Source organism: Orycteropus afer, unplaced genomic scaffold (assembly GCF_000298275.1).
Source record: "Orycteropus afer afer isolate SDZICR_OR568_19922 unplaced genomic scaffold, OryAfe1.0 scaffold00001, whole genome shotgun sequence".
In the NCBI taxonomy this organism is placed as follows: Eukaryota; Metazoa; Chordata; class Mammalia; order Tubulidentata; family Orycteropodidae; genus Orycteropus; species Orycteropus afer.
The window spans coordinates 34,745,109-34,760,580 of NW_006921588.1; the positions used below are offsets into that span (position 1 = coordinate 34,745,109).

Consider the following 15,472-nt stretch of genomic DNA (forward strand, 5'->3'; position numbering starts at 1 on the left):
CAGGTCTGGAATTGAAGCCACACCTGTGGTTTCCAGCTAAACAAAGTCCAGGTTTGCTGGTCCAATAGAGGCTGGTGGAATCACTGAGACTATGGTCCCTAGCTGCCCTTCAGGTCTGGAATTGAATCCACTGCTGTGGCTTCCAATGTTCAGGCATATGAGCTGAACATTTACATTAGGGAGATACACTCCTTGGAGAGATCAATCATGGGAGAATAGAAGAAAATAGAATGAACAAGGGGACAGCTTGAAGGGAGGAGTACACGGGAGGGAAGGACACAAGGAAGAGGTGGCTATCGAGAGGAATTGAGAAGAGAGCTGTTGCATTGTGGGAGATTGCAGTCAATGTCATGAGACAAAGTATATGTGAACTGCTGTGTGGAAGATGAATTTGCTTTGTAAACTTTCACAATTAAATTTTTTAAAAATAAGACTTAACAATGAAATACTAAATTAAAATTTTAAAAAATAAAACAAAACAAAACAAATAAACCACAATTGAGAGGAGCTGCCTCCTCAAAATGGCATTGACCTTAATGGTGTTGATACAGCAAAGCTTTTGGGACCTTCATTTGCTGATTTGGCACCACTCAAAATGAGAAGAACCAGATGCAAATATCCATTAATTTGGAATGCACAAAGTACAAATTTAGGAAAATTGGAAGTTTACAATGAAATTGAATGCATAAAGATTGATATTCTAGGTATAAGTAAGCTGAAATGGACTGCTTTGGGCCACTGTAAATCTGATAATTATTTGGTCTACTCTGTTAAGAATAACAAATTGAAGAGGAATGGTGCTACATTCGTCATCAAAAAGAGTATTTCAAGATCTACACTGAAGTACAATGCTGTCAGTGATAGGATAATATCCATATGCCTACATGAATGAGAAGTTAATACTACTAGTATCCAAATTTATACACCAACCACTCAAGGAAAAGAAGAAATCAAAGATTTCACCAATCTGAAATTGATGAAACATGTAATCTAGATGTATTGAAAATTACTGGTGTTTGGAATGTGAAATCTGGGAACAAAGAAGAAACATCAGTAATTAGAAAATAAGGCCTTGGTAATAGAAATGATACCAGAGATCACATGATAGAATTTTGCAAGGCCAATGACTTAGTCATTGCAAATACCTTTTTTTTTTTTCCCAACAGCGTAAAGGCAACTATACACATGTACCTCACCGGATGCAATACACAGGAACCAAATTGACTACATCTGTGGGAAGACAGGATAGAGCAGCTCAATATTATCAGTAAAACAAGGTCTGGTGTCCACCGTGGAACTGATCATCACTTGTTCATATTCAAGTTTAAGCAGAACCTGAAGAAAAATTAAGACAAGTCCACAAGAGCCAAAATACAACCTTGAGTATATCCAACCTGAATACACAGACCATCTGAAGAATAGATTTTATGCATTGAACAACAATGACCAAAACCAATTGAGTTGTAAAATGATATTAAAGACATTACACATGGAATAAAAGCAAAAAGTCACTAAAAGGACAGGAAAGGTATAAAACACCAAAACTGATGTCAAAAAAGAATCTGAAACTTACTCTTGAACAAGAGTAGGTAAAGTGAATGGAAAAAATGATAAAGTGAAAGAGCTAAGCAGAATATTACAATGGGCAGCTTGAGGAGATAAAGTAACATACTATAATAAAATGTGCAAAGACCTACCATTAGAAAATGAAAAGGGAAGAGCATGCTTGGTATTTGTCAAGTAGAAACTATTAAAGAAATAAAAAATTAAGCCTCATGTTGCAATACTTAAGGATTCTATGAGAAATCTTGAACAACACAGGAAGCATCAAAAGAAGATGGAAGGCATATACAGAGTCATTGTACCAAAAAGAATAGGTTTAACAATCAGCCCTTTCAGGAAATCTCATGTGATCAAGAACCAATGGCACTGAAGGATGAAGTCAAAATTGCTCTGAAGGGATTGGCAAAAGGCAAGTCTGCAGGAACTGACAGAATACCCATTGTGATGTTTCAACAAGTGGATGCAATGTTGGAGGTTCTCAATCATTTATGCCAACAAATTTGGAGGAAGTTGGCAAACTGACAGGAAGGGATTCGGATTTGTGCCCTTTCCAGAGAAAGGTGATACAAAAGAATGTGGAAACTATTTATCAATATCATTAATATCACACACAAGTAAAATTTTGCTAAGATAATTCAAAAAATGTTGCAGTACTACACTGACAGGGTACTCCCAGAAATTCAAGCCAAATTCAGAAGGGGACATGAAATGAGGTATACAATTTTGGATGTCAGATGGATCTTGGCTGAAAGCAGAGACTACAAGAAAGATGTTTACATTTGTTTTATTGACTATGCAAAGGCATTCAACTGTGTGGATCATAACAAATTATGGATAATATTGAGAAGAATAGGAATTCCAGATTATTTCATTGTGCTTATGAGACATCTGTACATAGACCAAGAGGCTGTCATTCAAACAGAACAAGGGGATACTACATGGTTTAAAATCAAGAAAGGTGTGCATCAGGGTTGTATCCCTTCATAGTATTTATCCAATCTGTATACTGAGCAGATAATCCAATAAGATGAGCTGTAAGAAGAATACTGGCATCAAGATTGGAGGAAGACTCATTAATAACCTGCAATATGCAGATGACACAACATTGTTTGCGGAGAGTGAAGCACTTGAAGCACTTATTGATGAAGAGCAAAGATTACAGCTGTCAGTATGGATTACACTTCAACATAAAGAAAACAAAAATCCTCAGAACTGGAACAATAAACATTATGATAAATGGGAAAAAGGTTGAAGTTGTCAAGGATTTCATCATATCAATCAATGTCCATGGAAGCAACAGTCAAGAAATCAAACGACATATTGTGCTGGGAAAATCTGCTTCAAAAGACTTCTTTAAAGTATTAAAGAGCAAAGATGTCACTTTGAAGACTAAGGTGCACCTGACCCAAGCTGTGGTATTTCCAATAGCCTCAAATGCATGTGAGAACTGGAAAATGACTAAGAGAGACTGCAAAAGAATTGATGCATTTGAATTGTAGTGTTGGCAAAGAACATTGAATATACCATGAACTGCTAGAAGAATGAATAAATCTATCTTGGAGAAAATACAGCTGGAATGTTTCTTAGAAGCAAGAATGACCAGACTTCATCTTTCATACTTTGGTCATGTCAGAAGGTACGTGTCCATGGAGAATGATACCACACTTGGTAAGTAGAGGGTCAGAAAACGGGGAAGAGTCAATGAGATGGACTACCACAGCACTGTGATGATGGGCTCAAGTAGGGCAATGATTGTGAAGATGGTGCAGGACCAGATAGTGTTTGATTCTGTTGCTATGAGGGTCGCTATGAGTTGAAACCAACTCGACTGAACCTAACAACAACAATAGCTAGAGGTTAGCTTTGTCCTCAGAATGTTAGTTTTATCATGATGAAAAATCACCAAATATATCATCCACCTAATCTGTAAACATTGTTAAAGAATGTCAATGAATATTTTAATCAATTCCAAAAGCACAAAACCAAGTCTTCCCTTTCCATTCAAGTCATCCTTCTTAACTTGGCTGCTGAGTCTAATTAACCACAACATGAGTTGTTTTACCCCCAATTTAGAATCTAGCACCCACCTTGACACCATGAGGATATAGGAACATTTATTTAAATTAGCTACTAAGTATCAGACATATGGTACTGGTTCAAATTTCGCAAATTCTGTACTTTTGGTGCCCCTCCAGGACTTTGCTTGTTGTACTTTGCTGCAATTCTTATGCTCTCTCCTCTCTCCCTACTCATACTCCAAATCAGTCTAAAGACATCAACACCTCTATTAACATTTCTGGCACCAAGAAGCAGAAGTTGCTTCTTCTGTGTTCTTCTAGCATAGCCCTTTTCACCTTCTACTGTAGATATTTGCTTATCAACTTCCCTGCTTCCCTAGACCATAGTGTACTCAGTGGCAGCATCTGTGACTTCACATACTCTTCTCCTGAACCCCAAGCACAGAGGCATGTTCAATAAAGGTTTATAGAATTTATGGACACTGCTACTGTTTCTGCCCTGTGTTTGACATCAAAAGACAATCTTTAGGAACTGAATTCTAGCTACTTCTCAAAAGATTCATAAAACTCTTCATTATTTTTCCTTTTATTCCTTCCTCTCTTCCTCCATTTCTACCTCTGCCATTTTCTGTCTCTATCTCTTCCTCCCTCCCTCATTCTTTTCCTTTCTCTTCTTTCTATTCATTCAACATCAGTGTCTCAAAGTAATGAGTTTTCTGAGCCATGCTCTAATCCATAGTGACTAGGTTTTTTAATCCTTAAGCCTAGTCTTGCTTGGATTGCATCATCAATGTCTGTCAATAAACTTCTCTGGTGCTATCTGACCATGTATTTGAACTTCTATCATTGCCCTTATTTTGCAACACTGAGAATCATGTGAACCATACCAATGTCCATAGATGCACGGAATCATGAACTCTGTTTAAGAAGTGAGGTTCCTGTGTCTCATTTTTGTATTTGCATTCGAATGTTAAACTTATTAGGAAACGCAACAATCATATACCTGTTCCTAGAATAACCAATTCCTTGTTTGGCTCCATGTATGACTTCAAGTCTTCAGCCACTCCAATGACTCGGCAGGAATTCCTTACTCATTGCTCTCCTATTTGACCTTCTCCTTTAGAGATCAGAATAGAGCAATACTCAAACACACAACGAGCAGATTGAGAAATAATGGGAAGGGTAGTTCTACACACTATGCATAGGTGACAATGGTAGGTACAAGGATTTGCTGCCTTCAATCTTCCTTCTGTCTTCAAGTAACTGCATAGAAATTAGCAACATAATCATCCTAATCATAGGACCTAGCAACTCCCAGTATCATTCTGCCTCAAATGTTATTGGATACATTTTTCTTTAACACATCAAAAATCTAACTTTGGGTATTTACTTTTGAGAGTAAAGAATTTTTTTTTTTCAAGTCTTTGCTTAAATGTCACCTTCCCACATGGTCCACCCAGTTTAAAATTGCAAACCTCAACCAAGCCCATCCTTTCTATCTTGTTCTATATTTTCTATAGCAGTTATTACCTCTGATGTACAATACTTCATTGCTTTGATATAGTGTCTGTTTCCCCTTGTTAGAATATAATTACACAAGGCAGGGTTTTCTTTGGCTTTTTTATTCACTCTTGCCTGCAACTACCTAGAATAGTATCTGGCACATTCTAGACACTCAATAAATATTTGCTGAATGAATGAATAAATGAATGGACAAATTAAAGCTGCACGTCAAAAATATTCTCTGGAAATAGATATACGTTTGAGACATTCCAGAAGCAGAATATTTTAAAATAATATTCAGTTCTTTCTAATTTCAAGAAAGAAAATGAATTAATGATTTTCAAGACTAGTATTTATATTTGTTTTCTTTCTTTGATGGCATCATGTTTTAAAATTAAGCATGACCATGCACTAGCTCAAAATGGGTTCCTGGGATTTTGACGATTAATCTATGGAAATGTTCCAGCATTCCAAGGTGCTGATTTATAGTTACCATGCGACCGACCTCATGAATAGACCTTTCATTACATATTCCTCAGAATAGCAAACTCCCAGCTGCTCCCCTCCTCCCACCAGGCTCATGATTTAACTCTGGAATTTGTTTTGACTCATTGACTATAATAGAGACTAGAAGGAACCAGTGGGAGCCATTGAAAAACTGCAGGTGAAACCCACTGTGAGAAAGAGAAAAGCAGAGCAAAACAAAACAAACAAACAAAACACAAAAAGCTCTAAACTGGGTAAACAGATAAATTAGAGATAATCAGTGATATTACAAAAGAATTCTTCACTTTACAAAAGGCCTCACTGTTAGGATTATTTAAAATGGTGATTTGCACACACTATTTTTCCTAATAAAATATGTCCTATGGGAGTGAGCTCATCTTTAGTTTTAGCATATCTTGGAGTGCTGATAGGAGGTCTGGTGGCGTAGTACCTAAGGCACTTGACTGCTAACCAGAAGGCTGGCGGTTCAAACCCACCAGCCACTCATCAGAAGGAAGGTTGGACAATCTGCTTCTGTAGTGATACTGCCTTGGAAACTCAAGGCGGGGGTCACTATGAGTCGGATATGACTTGATGGCAGTGAGTTTGGTTTTGGTTTTGGTTTAGAGTGCTGATGAAGTCTCCATCCTTCTGATAAGCACAATTCCTGAATGAGACTGAGTTTTAAAATTATCCAATGAGGTGGCTTTCTTTTATAAATCCCCAGACCCTTCTGAAATATATCCCTACCATAAAGATATTATCAGGATCATGAGTAAGAGATGAGTGAGTAAGGAAGCACAGCTGGACACTTGGACCCATAATAGCATATCCAGCCAGAAAATCTAGCAGCCTGTCTGTCCTCTGCCTCTCATTAGAGAGAATAAACCAGTCAGAGCAAAACAAACAGTGCAGATGGTCTTCACTTGCACTGCTCTGGGACAAAGTGATTTATTTCTAAGTTTTCAGATGAAGCTCTTCTTACTAAAAAAAAAAAAAAGTGCTGTTAATTTAAAAATATCATTTTACTCTATTTCATTTAATTTTATTGACCTTCTGTATTTAGAGAATATTTGGTTCCTGACCTGAAAGGATTCAATGTCCCAAGACAATCAAGCTCTAGATAAGATGCTATGGAAAAATACATAGCTTCATAGTAGATATTTCCATTCCTTTAGTGAAACCATTCATTTTCAGCATGTTAAAAAGGCAACACAATTGAATTTTTTTTTTTTAATTTATCACTGGAAGATAGGATAGAGGAGGTAACTATAGAGAAGAGATACTCTTACTAGCTCTTGAAGGTAATCTTTTTAATAACAGATTATTGATATGTGTAGCTGATATGACCTTGTTTTCCACTTATCCACAGACATTGTAATAAGGATAAATATAAAACTAAATCATAACTTAAAATTAATAACTGGAAACTTGAATCACTTCTTATGGGAAGTTCTGTACTGTTCAATGCAGTAACTGTTTAAATTTAAATTAATTAAAATGAAATAAAATTAACAAATCAGTTCCTCAGTAACACTGTTGTTATTATGTGCCGTCAAGTCAGACCTGACTCATAGTGACCCTTTCTTGAGTTTCCGAGGTGGTATTTCTACAGAAGCAGATTGCCCAACCTTCCTTCTGAGGAGTGGCTGGTGGGTTTGAACCGCCAGCCTTCTGGTTAGCAGTCAAGTGCCTTAGGCAATACACTACCAGAGCTCCGTCAGTAACACTAGTACTATTTAAGAGCTTCAGAGCCATAAGTGGCTAATAGCTACCGTACTGGATAGCACAGATGTAGAATTCCTTCATTATTGCAGAAAGTTCTGTTGGACAATGTTACTCCAAATAATCTTATTTAAATGAAAAATAAAATGTGTAAATAACCTTCACCTCTGTGTGTGCACACACATACACACAGAGTGCACACATGTGAATATTTTAAAAACATTAATAGTTGCAAAGATCCCACCACATGAAATGAACAGAAAATTTACAAAGAACAGAACTCTCAGTTTGTTTTGTAAAATCTGCAGAGGAGAGGAAAGGGTATTATAAGAACAAGGAATGAATTTAGGTTTAATGGAACAGAATAAAAAGAGAAATACAGCAAGTAATTCCCAAGGCTTATTACAAAAGCCTTGAAAGAGTGACTTTGAATGTATATTTTATCTGTTAGCATTTTACATGATAATGACTTGAAGATTAAAATTATGGTTTAGAGAATAAAAGTGAAAAGCAAGGTAATTGTCATATAAAAAATTGTCAAGCAATATAAACTTGCTGAACATTACACAATTACCTGTGCTATTTGAAGCTTCCCTTGATCAAGAGGTTTTCATCAGAGTAAATTTTTTATTCCACAAACACGTAGGTAAACCATCAGTACCTGAGATTCCCACTATTTGATCCAATTTACTTGGTTTTATCTAAAGAAATTTTCATAAATCAGATTTTTGTATTACTACACTGATTTTTTATTTTTAATCTTAGACCTATTATATCATCAAATTTATCAAATTATGTTTTTCACATGTTTGACATTTAAGTTAAAGTGATCCAAGTCTACCTAGAATGAGTGGAAAAACTAACCGTTGTAACACATTCCTGAGAAAAAGTGAATGGAATACAGCAACAGTCACACAGAAATCAGGCACTTTCTCTGACACCCATATGCCAATGAGGAAAGTGGAACAAGCAAAATAAGAGGAGGTGAGAACAATTTAACACAACAGGGAGGTAGATTATTATTAAGAATAGAATGGCAGCCCGAAAGAATCACAGAGCCTTTCTGTACTGCCTTGGACCGGTGGCTGAGGACAAGAGGTAGGAGCTAATCCAATGACAGGGGAAGTCCTGAGTCTTGGAATAGATTCATCAGCTTAGATTGGTTTAACTAAATTTGAAATATGCAGGTTATAATGTAGGTGCATTTTAATACTATTTTCTGAGTTTTCTTTTCTTTCTTTTTTTTTAAGCTCCTATTTAGTTGAGAGTTGTAAATAATTACTGCCTTCATGTATGAAATTCTTGTGGTATTAAGATATTTAACTAGTGTATGAGGTCGTCACATTCACTCAGATATCGTATAAAAGGATATCTTTCAGTTATCAAACTTTGTTCAGGCATACCTATTTATCTGGGAATAAATTCTGTGTCTTTGCAGGAGAACTGCAATATCAATACAGTCTTTTTTTGGTTGAGTAGATATAATGTACCTATATTATATAAAGATATTATATATATATATGATTATGTGTGTGTGTGTGTGTATATATATATATATATATATATATATATATATATATATATATATATATCCTGTCAGTAGACTGTATTAAAATAGCTCATCATAATTGTTTTACTGTAAGTAGAAATTTTGAACACCATGGGAAGAATTAAAAGGATTCCATAATGAAAGAAGTTCTTTTAGCCTAGAACTTAGTACACTTTTACAATGCAAAAATAAAATGAAATATAATTAAATGTCTCTATGTTCATCCTTAGTTTAATGTTTCCTACCCTGTGTTTTTGAGTTTAGCATTTAACATTTTCAATATACCTTGAAATTTAAATCTTAGGTCACTTTTAAATTTAAATCATATTTTAATATTAAATAGTAGTTACCCTCCAAAATATCTTTTCTAAGTTTGTAAAATAAAAAGGTTTTTGAAGCCTTTGTATGAAAACACAGGATGAAGAGATTTAATGATACATGACTCCTATTAGTACTAACCTCATTCTTGACTCCCAATGCTAAGATTTCCACAGCCCAGCACCAGAAAATGCGCTCTCTAATGTTTTTCTTTTTCAGCCTCTGCTGGTCTAACTCTTCTGCCTTCAACCAAGTGCACACAAATTTACAAATTTAATCCCAGGCCAGAGATATGTGGAGTAAATTCTTCAAGACTGATGCTAATCATATTAGGATATCAGTGGGGCATACCAAAATGAATTGAAGATGAAAAACAGAAATTTAGATTCCAGTTGACATTTATTTAGAAACCCATGCCCAGTCCGTCATTAGCAAACTCCCTTTACTCTTCTGACCCTCACCTCCCACTTCAACAGTCCAAACGAAATCAGGATGGGCTAAACTACATGCAAATTATCTGAGGTTCAGTCTGCACTGTTTTAGAGTATTGCTTCTCAAACTGTAATGTTTATAGATGTCATCCAGGGATCTCATTAAAGCTCAGAGTCTGATTTCAATAGATCGAGGACCCAAGGTTCTGAACTTCTCACTAGCTTCCTTGTGATGCTGATGCTCTACCTATTATTCAGAGTCTAAGTAGCAAAGTTTTAAAACAGAGTAATATTTGCTTTCTTTAGTTGTGAACTGCTGTATTTCATAAATTATTCCAGACTGCTAATATTGACTGCTGCAACTTGACATATATTCTAAATGATTCCTTAAAAATTATACCAATATAATTTTTAGGAAACATTATATATATTATGTAACTGCACTATTTGGATAACATGGAAAAATCCAGAATGTGTCTAACTAAAAATGATAAATGATATCAGCATTTCTCAATAAATCATTTATATTTTGTATTTCTGTCATTGTTGAAAATTACAGTAATAGTGCAATTTCTAACATATGAGCTATTAACTTTTAAATGACATTTATAAAACATTAATCAAATTTATCAGGTTCCTCCAAAAATATGACACTGTCATCTCACATTTTCTTCCAAATTCATTAAGTACATTTAGTTTAATTATCTGAAAAAAATGCTGAAGGCATTAATCTTTTTTTTTTTTTTTTTTGCCACTAACAGACACTTATGCTCTATCCCTTTACTACTTATAGAAAGAGACAAGAAGCTTTTCCTTTCTTTTTCAAAGAAGGAAAAGTCAGATGATAGGCAAATGTGTTGTTTTAAAAACTTCATCCTGAAAATGCTTGGTTGTACTAACTTATAATCAATTTAAAAATGTTTTAATTAGTTTTTTAAATCATAGATATAGAAGCTTTTAAATATAGTTTAATTTTTCCTGAATTGTTTTTCCCGAGTTATGTGTTGTCCACATTTTCTTAATAATTTTAAACAAAATTTTCATTATTTTTGTTTATTAACTTTTCATGTTGTGCAAGGTATGATCCCTAAAAGCACACCAAAATGTTATGCTAACCTTCAAAGATAGCACTGTGACCACTTTCAGATGGCATCTTGTCAAAAGATGTTTCCCCGCTTTTCTTGTCTGAGTCTTTCACAGAACCTTCAGACTGGCTCCTAGGGTGTCTCTTATATGTTGGTGAGCACACATTTCTCTCAATTTCCAGTTCCTGTTAGGAGACATGAAAGGGATGTGTGTTAAAAGCTATCAGTGGGAAACAGATGTGGTTTACAGGGAGTTTAGAAGGCAAAAGGGAGAGAGGGAGGGGGCTTCATCATGAGTGATGTTTTCCAATATGCTTCGGGTTAAATTTTGATAACTTTGCCAAGAACTGCGAACATGTATCTGATGTTTAGTTTACTTTTCCACCACTGGTAGGGTTTTCACTTATTTCTAAATTAGCTTTTCTTTCATGTGGCACTTTTTTTTCCCCTTCATAAAGAAAATGGAAATAAGAGTCACAATACATAACATAATATATGTTAATAGATGCAACTTCCTAGGCCTGAGAAATGTTGATGAGGGAATTTCAGAAAATAGCAATATAGCAACATTATATGCTTAAGATAGAGGAAATGAGTATTTTAAATGTCATGTTCATCCTATAATGATAATCTTCCAATTACAAAGCTTCAGAATTACAAATAAATTCAGCCACCATATAGTAAGTACAGTGTGTCAATTCATGAAGATTATGAAATTACTTCTTTTGGATAGTAATTTAAAAGAAGAGAGATTAAAAAGACTCCTGAAGAAAAGTTCAAAGGAGATTTCAAATATAGGGAGTCTAGTGTTCCTCATTTGATAGCTTGAGTAGACCAACACTAAAACCAAACCCACCACCATTGAGCTGATTCTGACTCTTAGTGACCCCCACTGGGTTTCCAAGCAGTAAATTTTTTATGGAAGTAGATTGCCCATCTTCCTTCTGTGAAGTGGCTCATGGGTTTGAACCACCAACCTTCTGTTTAGCAGTCAAATGCCTTAGGCACTGTGCCACCAGAGCACAGTATATAATCTAACAAAACAAGTCAATCAGGCTGAATGTTTTGAATAAAAAATTGTAAAAGTAAGTACTTGACCCAACACATCTTCAGAAGAAAAGTTGTATAAAAAAAAAAAAAAAAAATCAACTAATGTGTTGGAGATATTTCAGTAACAACTCATGAGATTTAGATACTGAACATAAGGCTGTAATTTCTAAATAGCAGCCATTCAATCAATGATACAATGATTTGCTGTTCATTTTTGTTACATTTTAAATACAGTGGAATGTGAGAGTCAAGCGCTAAAACATTTCTTAGTATAGATGCATTTTCTATGTATTCTATAGTTTGAAAAATCTAGGCTCTTAGAAAAAAAAAAGTTAACATCTTTCTAATTTGCATGTTCATTATAAATATATAATTGATACCTGTTTAATCACCCCCTCTTTAAATACACCAAGAATTTCTACGGTGTTTACTCACTTTATTACTATCTTCTTGAACTTGGATTGAAATATAGATAAGAGAAAAATATAGGAAAAGAAGTCTCCTCTTTTTTTTTTAAATGACATTACCTTTAACATTTGTGTTTCCAACTATTATCAATACCTCAACTGTTCATGACAAGTAGTGATATTTTACTTTTTTAACATCCAAATTCCAGAAAAATGGGAGTGAGCTCCTTCACCACCATCTAACTAACCACCTGCAACTGCAACCACAACTCACTGCATTCTGGGATCCTCTGCCAAGTCATTCTGAGTCAAGTTCCTCAGGACTCTGACAAGGGGTAAGCAGGGGAACAGTGTAAAAAGTTATAGAATTTCTGAGATAAGGTTGAATCGAGCTGTCTTCAGTCAAACAGTGATCTACTTTAATCTCATTTAATCTATTTTTTAAACTGTGCTTTTATAAAAGATTTACTTTGATAAAATTGACTGGCTAAAACAAATGAACAAAACACGGATTTAGACACAAAATGAAGCACTTGATAGTGAGAGACTTACGTTCAAGCTCTCCCTTGGCTACTAATTAGCTGTGTGGCTTTGCTGAAGACACTTGGCATTCTAAGGACTAACTTTTCTCATATGTTATGTGAAGAAATTTGGTCATTACAGATCCAACCTTTAACACCTAGCCATTTGTAGTGTAATTTTACTTGAAATATAATAAAGATAAATTATTCATCTTTTGTAACTTCCAGGCTAATGAAAGAGACAAATTTTAGTCAAACACATGAGCCAATTTAAATTTGCAGTATGTACACCCAGAAAGGAAGATATATGAAGCCATGAGCATCAAACAAGGTGGAATTACTCCAGTGAGGAAGGTCATGCAAAGCTTCCCCAAGGCAAAGATCTTCAGCTGATATCTGGAGGATGAATGCAGCTTCATTAGATGAAGAAACTTCCAGATTGAAAGAAAAACATGTGCAAATATCCTGTTCTGAGAAGAAAAACAGTGATTAGGAATGTGACTGGGACATAGAGCCTAAGTGAGAATATGGTGCTGGGTGACCTGAAGAGTTAGGTAGAGGCTAGATTATTAAGGACTAGGAGGACCATATTAAGGACCTCTGGTGGTGTAGTGGGTAAGGCATTTGGTTGCTAACCAGAAGACTGGTGGTTCAAACCCACCAACTGCTCCATGGAAGGAAGATGAGACAATCTAATTCCATAAAGATTTACAGCCTTGGAAACCCAATGAGGGTTGCTATGAATCAGAATCCACTGATGGCAGGTTTTTTTTTTTTTTCCTGGAAGGGCCATATTAACTATCTTTTTTTAGTAAAGTGGAAAGCAATTGAAGCATTTTCTGTAAGCATGTGTGTGTGTGCGTGTGTGTGTACATACACACATACATACTCATGTGAGATGTAATCGTATCTGCAATGTTAAAAGCTCAGACTCCCACTAGAGTAGGGTTTTCAGGCTTGGCACTATTGACGTTTTGGACTAGATGATTCCAAAAGGCTACTGGATATGTGAATCTAGAGCTTAGAGGAGAAGTTTGAACTGAACAAATAATTTGTGAGTCATCTACTTTATAGTAGTAATTAATTAAAGCAATGGATGTGGATGCACTTTTTTAGGGAGAAAGTATATAGCCGTGATGAAGAGTAGGTCCAGAACCAAGCCTTGAAAAATGTCAGCATTTAATGCAAAGGCAGGGGAGAAAGAGAAGACATGATGAAAGGGCAAAATCAGAAGGGGAAAATATTTTTAACAACAATTGAATTCTTGTTGAGTTATAAATTTTAAAAAGACTTAAAATATCCCTCAATTTCATCAATATGAATTGCTGCTGCTGTTGTTGTTTTGTGCTGTCGAGTCGGACTCAACTCATAACGACCCCTCCTTGGGTATCTGAGGCAGTATCACTACGGAAGTAGATTGCCCAACCTTCCTTCCGAGGAGTGACTGGTGGATTTGAACCGCTAGCCTTCTGGTTTGCAGTTAAGTGCCTTAGGCATTACGCTGTCAGAGCTCCTATCCTAATATGATTATAAACCACTAATTCACATTCTTAGGGTGGAAGTCCAAATATTGGAAGACAGACTGAAGTGGGTGAAGCAACGACCATGATATTGTGAGTATAGATAATTCCTTGACAAGTTTTCTGATAAAAAGGAGGGGAAAAATAGAGCAATAACCTAAGAGGTATGTTTATGTTTTGTTTGTTTGTGTTTTAATTGTTTTAAAGGGAGAGACTTGCATATTCAGTATTTAATCCTCACCACATTTACTCTGAGTTGGGGGTAAGGTTCACAAGTTATACAAGGCATGCAAGCCCTAGATTCTGAGACAAAACCACAAGGAAAAGGTTTTGCAGCTATTTTATTTCCTCCTGAATAAAATGAGGTACAACCTTGAAATGCTGAACTTTTCAAATATATACCCATTATGACTATGTTTGTATTCCACTCAATTTTATAAAACCCTGACAGAATTTGAGGTCCTTAGGTGAAACGAACGCTGGTCTTGTCTGGTCTTCGATGAGCCAATACAAATTAAGGCACCATGTCCCATGGGCATCCCTGGCATTAAGAACTAAAGGGAAAAGACTACAAATGCAAAATTAGCATTGACCTTCAAGGTTATTCTCTTTATATTTTGTTTTTGTTACATTTTAATTTTTTTTTTCACTTAATTCTAGATTCACCACTGAAGGGCATTCTCCACCTTCATTTCAGTCACATAATGATATAAAGACTTCCTGAGATTTCATCACCATGGCACATTATCCCTAAATCAGAGATGTACACTACATTCTCCCCCATCTTTTTCTTCAGAGTTACTGAAGTAAATGGTAAGGTCCTCACGGACCGAGGCTATATCTTTTCCATCTTTACCTTCATGTCTTAGAGCTCTGTACCTGATAGGAATAGGAATGAGGCAGTAAAAAATGCTCTGAGAATAAAGCAATCATTGAGCTTCTGTAGCCTAATAGGATGCACCTATTGATCTTTACTATAGTATAAAATAATTTGATATATAAGTTCATTCAAATGGGAACTTTTGGTTCCCACTGAAGCTTGTGGATAGACGTATGGCTGTGGTCTTCAGGAGAGCTTAGCTGCAGGGGCCCCATAGGCAGAATCAGGTCCCTTTTAGATGACATTATCTGGTACCTGTACTCTACCAGAAAGAGCAGTCAACACTGTCACCCAGACTTCTGGGGTTGGAAACATTGTTGCTCTAAACTGTAAAGCCTGAGGGAAGGCCTATAACTTTTCCAACACTTGTTATTTCTTAGAAGAATGAGCCTGTTCATCCTCCCCTCTCCTGAAAT

The 15,472-nt window shown here is 35.6% G+C and overlaps 1 protein-coding gene across 1 annotated transcript in view; it reads right to left on the reverse strand.

The window, feature by feature from the left end:
- XIRP2 (xin actin binding repeat containing 2) overlaps positions 1-15,472 on the reverse strand; it is a 433,022-nt gene that overhangs the window by 165,935 nt on the left and 251,615 nt on the right. The window contains exon 2 of the mRNA XM_007947184.2: positions 10,710-10,863. Coding sequence (XP_007945375.2) covers positions 10,710-10,863 — 154 coding nt within the window. The remainder of the gene's footprint in view (positions 1-10,709; positions 10,864-15,472) is intronic.